Source organism: Hippoglossus hippoglossus, chromosome 11 (genome assembly GCF_009819705.1).
Source record: "Hippoglossus hippoglossus isolate fHipHip1 chromosome 11, fHipHip1.pri, whole genome shotgun sequence".
Classification (NCBI taxonomy): Eukaryota; Metazoa; Chordata; class Actinopteri; order Pleuronectiformes; family Pleuronectidae; genus Hippoglossus; species Hippoglossus hippoglossus.
The window spans coordinates 9,724,687-9,735,161 of NC_047161.1; the positions used below are offsets into that span (position 1 = coordinate 9,724,687).

Consider the following 10,475-nt stretch of genomic DNA (forward strand, 5'->3'; position numbering starts at 1 on the left):
CTCCTGTCTGTGAAGGCAGGGCTTTCCCACCGGTGAGACTCCTCCCAAGCATCACTGGAAACAACGAACCCATTGGAAGTTCACTCCCAGTGGCATATTTCAAATGTGCTGGCCTTTATGTCATGGCTGCTGCTCGGTGTTTCCTCCAGCAGGAGTTGGAGGAGACCTCTGTCTTTTGGATGGGACAGTTTGGGCTCTGAGCCAACTTTGTTCCAGTAAATCAGAGGTTTTCACCCCGACCCACTGACTCTTTACACTGTTTTGTCCCAGCACCTTTTGTCCTGGTTGTGCAAAGAGGTCGTATGTTCACTGCTGTCAGTTTGTTGGGTCATTTGTCGGCAGGATTACGTAAAAACTGGCTCAACCAATATCCACCAACAAGATTGCCAACTTGGTAAATTTACAGTTTATATTTTTTTCCTTTTTGCAAGTTTCGTTGTTTACTCACATCGGATTCTCCCGACTTTCTGCAGACTTTATACTAGGGGGCCAGGTGGGGAAAGTCCGCAGATGATCCGGAGGCTCTCAATTGGACATTTGCGTTCTCACATTTTCCCGGAGAAAGTGCGGAGAATCTCCGGAGTTCAGTGCATGTCTGAAAGCAGCTTCAGGGCTACTATGCGCTTTTACTATCACGCACATTCATTTATTGTCTGCATAATCTTAAGGAGCAATTTGAGATTGGTTATCTAGCCTAATGACACTTTGGAATGCAGGCTGCAGGAGCCGGAGATTGAACCACGAACCTTCATGGTTTGTGGATGATCTGCTCTATCTCGTGAGGCGCAGCCGCCCCCAAAAGTTGGGGCCTGGGCCAAGGAAGAGCCCGCTACAATTTGTTGTGGTTGTGGATTACAGATTAAATTGAATTGACAAATACTTCATTTATGTTATCAGACCACTTCTTTTGTTCTTCTATATTTCTACTATAAGAAGTAGACAATCATGTGTAGGAGTGTTTGTTCTTGGCCTTTTGCATATTTTTTTGGGGTAATTTACGTCACCAAGACATATTTGTTCCCTATGTTGACCGTCGTGTTTGCACTGATTAAGGGTTCACTGTAGTTCCCCGGCAAACAAAATGTCATCCCTGCCGTGTACTTATGTATGGATTGTTTGACATTGAACTCCTGTTGAGTCTTGAGTCCCTGGAGGATTATCAGCGTCAGGCACCAGGTTCAAGCTGCACGGCACGATTTATGAAAGAGGAAATAACACAAATCTGTCACTTAGAAATGCAAAGTTGGATTCACAATAACAAATATGCACAATTTCCCAAATCAGTGCCCGAAATTTTTAATTATTTGGCTATAACTGTTCAGGTTAGACAAGTAGCCTATCGTAGGTAATATTGGTTCATTTTAGCGACTTTAGATCGATATTCTTATATAAGGAACATACTGAGTCAGTTTTCGTCAGACTTAATGATTGTACTAACCAGTTTCCATTATACTATAAACAGCAATTGTACCCACAGTGGATTCTGCTCCTCATTAGTTGTACAAACTCTCTCTGAAACCAAAAAAAAAATTGGTTTTATTATCACGTTCCTGTCTCAGACGTTGTGTAAATCCGTCACCAATTGTTTTTTCTCCACAGCAAAACATTTGTGCTGAATCAGCAGGACTCCGGCAGTCCCTTTTGTGCTGTTTATGAATCCTCTGCAAAGCCTGCCTCCTCGCTGCAGGCTGCACCGCTCACTTTCTCCTTCCTTTAATAATAAGGGCTGGATTTGGGAAGCCCATGGCTAATGTCCATGAACACACTGTGCAAGTCAAGTAGATCCAGGGTTCAACTGTTGGTCTTGCATGTCCCCGTGCAAGTATATAAACCATTATTTGTACTAGATTTAGCACACTGTTCTCACAGTTTTGGCCAAAAAGAATCATGATTATTTCATGTGAATTCCTCTCTGATGTTATTGATTGTGTAATATAAAGAAAATCAACTTTTCAGGTTCTTTTCTCTTTCCCCTCATTTTCTTTGAACAACTTCTCTTCTGTCGTTCTAAATCACCTTTTCTCTGTGTGATTTACAATACGCCACCAATCCTTACACGAACACAAGCTGTAATACAGGTAAAAATGTACACCAGTATGTTTGCACTTTATTTGGATTGTCCTTTGTCCTGAAACGTGTCTATCAGACAGAACACACCTTGTTCATGGCCTCTGATAACAACCCACACACACTCTTGGGAGTGTGACTGTGTTCAGTCCTGCTCCTACGGGTGTGCCCGCTGCTTGAATGTCTGCCTGAGCACCTATTTCATACTGAGTTGTTGGACACACACACACCCACACACACACACATAGTAGGAGCCATGTTTCCAAGGTCTCTCTGTGCCTGTTTTTCTATTCATGCAAATGTGCAACATTCTGTGTGACAGAGATATGAAGCGAGGGTTTGCATGCAGGTGACTATGCCAGTGCAATAAAACACAAAGTTATTTTGAGTGTGTGAAATGATTTGTGACAGAAGTGCAAGTGCCAACAGAGAAAGTCTGCTTACATGAACGAGCTCTGATGATAAATAGTAGCAGGTATACAGGCACTGAGACGCAGGGTGCGGCCACTCAACGGAATGTGCTCAAGGCATCTTACCACACCCAACCTCCTTCTCCTTTCCTCTCCCTTTCTCGTTTTCTCTCTCTCTCTTTCATTCTCTCTCTCTCTTTCGTTCTTCCCCTCTCTCTCTCTCTCTTTCTCTGTTCTACTGACTCAGCCTCTCTCTCCCCATCCTCCCTCCCTCCCCCAACCTGGCAGCCATTGAACAGGTTTGCAGGTCCAGGCAGAGTCCCGGGCAGCAGAGAAATCCTGGCCTGCACCTCAGCATGCCTCCAGCTGAGAACTCTGTCTTATCTGGATCTATTTGAATTCAAACAAGCTGTATTGACTTTGCTGTTACAGGTCAATGTTAACAATGCAGATTTATGCAAGCAGAGTACAAACTCCAGAGATATGTATCATAGATCAAGTGCACAAATGCATATGTCCTCCATAAAAGTCTACATTTCTGACTGTCCAAGTGTCTGACACTTTACTGGATGAATGATCGTCACCTTTCTAAAACATGTTCCCTCATTAGTTGTTTTGGTGTTTGTGGTGCAGAGCATTATCTAACACTGTGGTTCAGAATCTGCCATGAGTGATCCGCTGGGTTCAGATCTGGAGACTTCAAAGTTATGTCATTTTAATGCTCATCAGACCAATTCAGTGTCCCTGCATGCACAGTATGAAAACACTGTGTGGACTCGTACAATGAATTAGTTCTGCAATGTAGTCATCTGCATTGAACAGAGAGTTTTAGGAAGCAAAATGGATTGGAAACTCCAGTAAGTGACTGCACAAAATATCCCAGCACATCTATAACATCTTATAGCACATCTTTCATAGTTTGGCTTTTGGATTTTGTCACTTTTAAAAAGAAATAGCTTGTCACACCTTCATATTTATAGAACAGACAAGAGAGAGGTATCAATTTTCTGATGTAACTCTCAGCAAGAAAACACATGTGCACTTTCCAAAGTGTCAAACTATTCCTGTAATGGTAATTGTGAATTGTTAAAAATATAAACTGGTAGAAACCGGTATAATGCAATTAAACATATGAAGATATAAATTGCATGGAATTAAAGTTTGTCAAAAGTCGTATATTGTCTTCGCAACTGAAGATTCGAGAATTTAGATTATTTTCAACAGGCTATTAATTTTTGCATGTCTTGTTTACAGTCCCACCATATTGTCTATTAGTCCATCCATCTATCCATTCATGTATCCATACATACATCCATTATCTTTATTGCTTTTCTTGTGATGGTCCCGGGGGGAGCTGAAGCCATCTTCTATTAGTCCTCCAGTTTAATATCTATCAGCCGAGGAAAGTCACACATACACTTGAAAGCAAGTTATGGAACATGTGGTGAGATAGTTATGTCAACACTGAGAATGAAGTCTGTGTGGTGTTTGCACAGTCATAGCTTTAGTCTAATGATGATGTTGTATACAACCAAATTGTCCAATCACTATATAGACAGTGTATGATAGTGGGAATGAATGTGACATATTAAAGTCATACATGTTATAATGTTTCTAATATTTTATTCTTTCAATTTAACTCAGTGAGGCCCAAGATAGACAACACATGTTACTTTTGTTCCTAAGTAGATTTAATTAGCGTTTCCTCCGATCAATAGAAATTTGCTCCATAGAAAGATGATACAAAGAGGTTACTCTGTGAGTGGGCTCTTGTGTGGTCTCTCTTTCTTCTCTCTGTTTGGGGCCTGCATCTCTGCGGCCCTGTGAGTTTTCCCAGCATGCTTTTCTCACGCTGTAATGTCACACCCGAGTATAAGGTGACTCTCTGGGGCCTGGGGCTTTGAGGTCATCTTTACACCAACCTGCCTGGAGGAGAGGTGCACACGAATGGCCGGTTTGACACTATACAGTGGCTTTATGTAAGAGTTACACTGTGTTTGAGTGTGTGTGCACACAGTCACATGCCAATGAGACACTACACCCTCATTACCACCCACCATATAATGATATGTCATTTCACGGTATGTTTCTCCAGTCTGCGTCGGGTCCAGTGACTGAGACCCTACAAAAGGATTTTCTGGACAAGCAACAGAGTAAAATGTGATCCTTAATGAGTGAATCAATATAGTTAGATGAGAATTTGTAGGTGTGTGTATGTATGTATGTGTGTGTGTGTGTGTGTGTGTGTGTGTGTGTGTGTGTGTGTGTGTGTGTGTGTGTGTGTGTGTGTAAGTGTATGTGTATGTGCATGTGTATGTGTAAGTGTATGTGTATGTGTATGTGCATGTGTATGTGTATGTGCATGTGCGTGTGTATGTGTATGTGTATGTGCATGTGCATGTGTATGTGTATGTGTATGTGTATGTGTAAGCATGGGTGTATGTTGTGTGTATATTTTTGTTTGGACTTTAGTTTTTTTTAGATGTGTGTGTGTGTGTGTGTGTGTGTGTGTGTGTGTGTGTGTGTGTGTGTGTGTGTGTGTGTGTGTTTAGCAGGAGACTCCGACATGCATTACCCACAGTTGTATTTTTATTGGGTGGAGCATCATTATGAATTATGAACAGCTCGAGGTATAGTAGGAAAGTACCCACAGTGAGTGAGTTTTGTAACATCACTGCATACCTGTGACAGGTGTTGTCATTTTCCATCTATAATTACTTCTCATGAAATGACAGTAATGATTATTTAGAAAACACTATGCATAACTTTACAGACAGGATGCACAAACAAGGGTTCTATCTATCAAACCAGCTCGACTCTGGCATGAGTAATTGTTACTAGTGTTACTAGCTCTAATTAATAATAACAGAAGCTTTGAATAGTAAATCATTCAAGAGCACATGAACAAATCCACACACTTAAACAAGACTTGAAATATCTTCACAGGAAATCCTCCATTGTAAATAACAGAATGTTACACACCCACAAAGGTCCTTGTGAAGGCTTGGTCTTTACCTTTGGACTTTCTTTCAGCGGGATCGGCTGCGCAGGACCACCACAGCGAGCACTCCTGCCTCTTACAGGAAGTTCAAGCATTGATAATGTGCTTGAGGTTGAAACCATGCATGCTTCTCAGGTTAAGGTGTGAAAAGCACTTTAGAGGTTCAAAAATAGAAGACAGCAGCACACCCGAAACATTCAAAGTGGAGATGTGACACAGATCAGTGTTTGCAGCAACGACTCTTGCTATTTATTTTTCCTTGAATGTGAAATGCGGGCTGTAGATGAGAGAGGCGAACGGGACTGATAGAGGCATAAACATGCAGCAGGTCGCTGATGGATATCAGTAACCAAACAAAACAGGTTAACGAGGCAGTAAAAACCAAGCCTTATGGGGGCAGATGTCGTCTGCAACCAGGTCACAGTGTTGAGAAATTAGTTCAGGGAAATTTGTTTAACCTGCCATTTAAATCGGTGTAGGCCGGTAGATTTCGTTTACTGTGAAGAGCCTACTGAACTTATATACGGTGGATACAAGACGCCTATCTTTAACTTCGTTGTATTATTTGTTCTCTTTCTTATCAGCTGGGTAACCGCCGCTGTCTTATGACACTATTATCACTGTAAATATTATTCATAGTTTCCCTCTGGCATGACAAAGTTGTTCATCTGGTCCAGCAGAACTAAATGTGGTTTCGTAAGGGGACTGAGTCACTGTAGTAACTTGTTTTAATAGAAACCTTAAAAGATTCCCAAAATAAATGTTTCCCTCTGTGCACCAGAAGATTCCACCCCTGTGTTCAGCCGCTCTGCTATTATGTTCCCCTCTGCGTTTGGTCTGTGTGAAAACCATCTGCTGTGTCATACTGCTCCCTAGTGAACTGAACTGGATTGTGTGGAATGAGTTCTTGCATCACATTTCGAAAGATTACAGCAGTTTCTGTAAATGAAACCAAAACAGAACTGAAAAAAGGTTAATGTGCTGCAAGGACACATTTTGACACGAGTATGAGGAAAAAACTGTGGTGAAGAAAATAGAGAAAAGTTGCTGGGAGAAAATATGAAATAGGGAAATGTTTTTTAATGTCTGGGGAAAATATGAATATGAAAACATAACAGCTGAAAAAATGTAAATGGGCTCGAGATGAGTTACTTGGCAGGCTTTTTAATAATATTGACTTTTGTCATTTAAGGTGTTTGATACAATGCCTGCTTTACAAAATCCCTGCAGCCAAACACAAGTAATTAGGACAGACAGAAATTATGTTTAAAATGTCAGTAAAATAACATAAAAACAATCAAGTTCAATTAATTATCAAATATAGAATAAATAAATGAAATACCAGAATATGATCAATAATAACATACAAATAATTACTCAAAGTAAAACAGTGTGCTCACTTGTTTTGTTTTTTGCCCAAGGTTAATGTCTGAATGCACAAATTAAATTCAATCATAACATCATGTGTCAGCAATGTATTTAGGGGATCTTCCCGTCACATGATGCACCATGGGCTTGGGGAAAGGAAAACGAAACTTTGATGGTAAGTTTCGTTTTCCGGAGTATCGGCTGATGAGACACAATAAATAGAGGCTGCGTGCAGAGGACATTACAGACACTGCTGCAGAAGTTGAAGCGTCCTTTCGTCTCAGCTCTGAACCTCCGAGACCAGAGACTCTTCAGATATCCCTTCGTCGAGGAACCATGGCGGGATCTACAGGTAACACTGAATACTTTTTGCATAGTTTGTTAATATTCTTCTTAGTTTGGTGCAACCTGTTACGGTCATTTTGGTGCCATTGCTGCAACGTCTCCAGTGTTTGTAGTTTACAGCTTATATGTTAGATCTAGTTCATTTTTGATTAAAAAAGATGGCATTTTTTTTAAAATGCTGAATTGTCGGAATTATTTGAAGCTTCATTTTCGTACAGTTTGTAAAAAAAAAAATTGTAAGACAGAGACACATATTTTTTATGATTATTGAGCTACCACCATAGACGGAAAATAAACATGTTTTCACTTCCTCCCTCTATGCATCAATACATGCGTTTAACCAAATGCAACACAGTCTGAGCAATCAATCAGGAAATGTCACCACATTACTATAGTTATTTGATATACTTATATCAAATAACTAATTAAATCCAAACTTACATTAAAATGAGCACTTGTGCCAATATCGGTGTTATAAGAACTACCTGAAATGCTAGAAACCATCCCTGGGAAAAAATATTTCATGTGTATTTTGTCCTTGTCCCAACCACTAACATAAGGGAGGCGAGATTTATGGCCTATACTGTAGCCAGCCACCAGGTGGCGAACGAGACGCTTTGGCTTCACTTTTGGGGAGCTGCCTTGCCGTCCATCTTTGCCCGTGGGCCCTTATCTGATGAATTTATGTCACAAACAAATGGTTGCAACACTTTCTGTAAGCCTTTTCAAAATAAAAGCACTCCAGCGTTTGTTAATGATATCCATTCCCTTGTTTAAAAAGTTTTTTTTATTGTGAAATATTTGCAGGAGCGGAAAGATGCACGGCTTCATACTGTGTAGTACTGGTATTTATCTGAGTACAAGGGACTTCTTTCATACAAGGCAATAATCATATTTGTGGCCATATTCAAATCAAAGCCTACATGTAAAAACATTGTGCTGCAGTAGCAGCTCCTCTGCAGAACATGATGTGGAACTGAGAAGCTACATATTTTGCATTGTAAATATGAATTGATATTAATTTGAATATTGTCATTGAATAGAAAAGGTTGCACAACTGCCTCTCTTTGTGTATATTTATTTCTTGTACATTCAGCCTTTAACAGAAATTGCAAAAAATAATAAATATGACCCTCCTAAGTGGGTTTTTTGGAAGATATCAGGGTGGTATCTCTCTGCTTACGTTTGGAATTAAAAAGTGCTCTTGGGCTCGAAAAGGTTGGTGACCACTGGTCTATAACTACCACCTTGACTTGTACTTTACCCTGTTTCTTTTTTCACATCCCTGCAGAATGGGTTCCAACCTTATGGCTGGAGACTTTTGACGAGATGCTGAGTGATGACAATGAGCTGGACTATGGAGACCAGTGGACTCTCAACTTTAACTACAGTCAGGACGACAGTGTCACCAAAGAGCAGAAGAGGAGAGGCTGGAGGGTCTACTGCCACAAGGCCCATGGAGAGTATGTATCCAGCTATATTCTCAAGATATCTAACTTTACAGTATATCATATACTAAAGATGGACAACATGACAGCTCCCCAAAAGTAAAGCCTAATTGTCTTGATCACCCCCTGGTGGCCGACTGCTGCATAGTTGATTGGGCATGGACTACACATTTTTCTCAAACATGGTTTCTGTCAGGTAGTTCCTATCACACTGATGTATGTTCAAGTGATAATTTTCCCAGCAAGTTTGTTTTCAATCACTTATTTGATGTGATAAAAATGGGGTGCAAGGTCATGATTAACAGCTGAGACTGACTTTTGCCTGTCTTCTTATATCCCTCAGTTTCGAGTGTGAATCCTGCGCCAAGACCTGGCACTCGGCTAAGATAGTGGTGTTGTTTCGTTACCGGCTGCAGAATGATCGGGGGACAGTGATCATGCGACCCTTCGGTCAGACCTGTCGCAGCTGCGAAAACGAGCAGTTTGAGCGACCTGGTTTTCCCCAGGATGAGGTTGAACTTGCTTTTAATAGGCTGTTTTCCAAAATCCGGAAGAATTGCTACGGGGAAGAGTCGGACGATGATGATGTTGACTCATCGAGAAAAGAAAAGCGGACCAAACCCCATGAGAGCAGCCTGTGTGAGGCCTGCAAGGCGGGCATTTGCTCTCAGGCTAAGGACCAGGAGTGTGCGAACTAAACACTCAACAAAATCACGACTGTTTGCTGTCCTGGTTCCTAAATGGTGGAACGAGCTCCCCATTGACATCAGGACAGCAGAAGGTCTATACATCTTCCGCCGCAAACTAAAAACACATCTCTTCCGACTATACCTTGAATAAACAAAAAACACACAAAAAAAACTTTAGTTTAAACAAAAAAATTAGTATCACTTAATTGGCACTTTCTTATAGCACTTTGTAGTTTGGCTTTCTTGAAGAAAATGGTACTTTCTTGATTCTTGTTGTTCTGGTGTAATCTGTTGTAAGTCGCTTTGGATAAAAGCGTCAGCTAAATGAAATGTAATGTAATGTAGAGAGAGAGAGCGGCTTAGTCTTAGGATGACAGGTGCAGAGACTGACAGTGACAGTTTTGTGCAGGTGCACATGTTCTTTATCACATCAGCAGGAAGTTATGTTATTTTTTTTCTTTAGCATGACAGATTGACTATTTATGTTAATGGTTTGCTATGACATTAATACATCATCAGTCAAATGTAGCAACATATATATTATAAGTGGCAGTTAAAAAGTTGTAAATAAAGTGTTTTTTTATTTGGTTTAATATGTATTTTTGTAGTTTTGTGTATGAGTATGTGGTAAAAAGTACTTTAACTTTATCATACATTTGCTCATTTTCTTACTGTTGTGCTTGGTTAACCATTAAAACAGAAAAAAATTGTGATGGATGAAATTGTACAGTTATGAGATTAAAGCCAAGTTAAAAAAATACAATAAAAAAAAATCTCTCATCTCAAGCATCTATCTTTCTGCTGTTAATACACAAAATACACAAAATTGTAATTTATCAATGTTGCACAAGACGCTTACATAGCTGGCTAACTAGCTAGATCAGTGACATGAAATTAAAACTAACATTGACCAGTGACATGAAATAAAACTAATCAAATTAAAATAAAATAAATATCACTATAAAACTAACTAGTTAGACCCATGACATGAACTAACATTAAAAAATACCACAACAAAACTAAGAGTGAGATGAGATCAAAACATTAAAAAAACTCCATGATAAAACTTAAAAATAACCAATGAAGAACTAACTTGCTATATCATCAAATTTAACATTAGAAACACTACAAATTCAAATATTGAATT

At 39.8% G+C, this 10,475-nt stretch overlaps 1 protein-coding gene across 1 annotated transcript; it reads left to right on the plus strand.

Annotated features, from left to right (window-relative positions):
- The first annotated feature begins 7,054 nt into the window (after positions 1–7,054).
- Positions 7,055–9,480, plus strand: LOC117770162 (receptor-transporting protein 3-like). The gene is made up of 3 exons (XM_034599257.1): positions 7,055–7,198; positions 8,483–8,654; positions 8,983–9,480. Exons 1-3 carry the CDS (start codon positions 7,183–7,185, stop codon positions 9,335–9,337), a joined length of 543 nt encoding a protein of 180 aa, XP_034455148.1. The 5' UTR covers positions 7,055–7,182; the 3' UTR covers positions 9,338–9,480.
- The last annotated feature ends 995 nt before the right edge of the window (positions 9,481–10,475 follow it).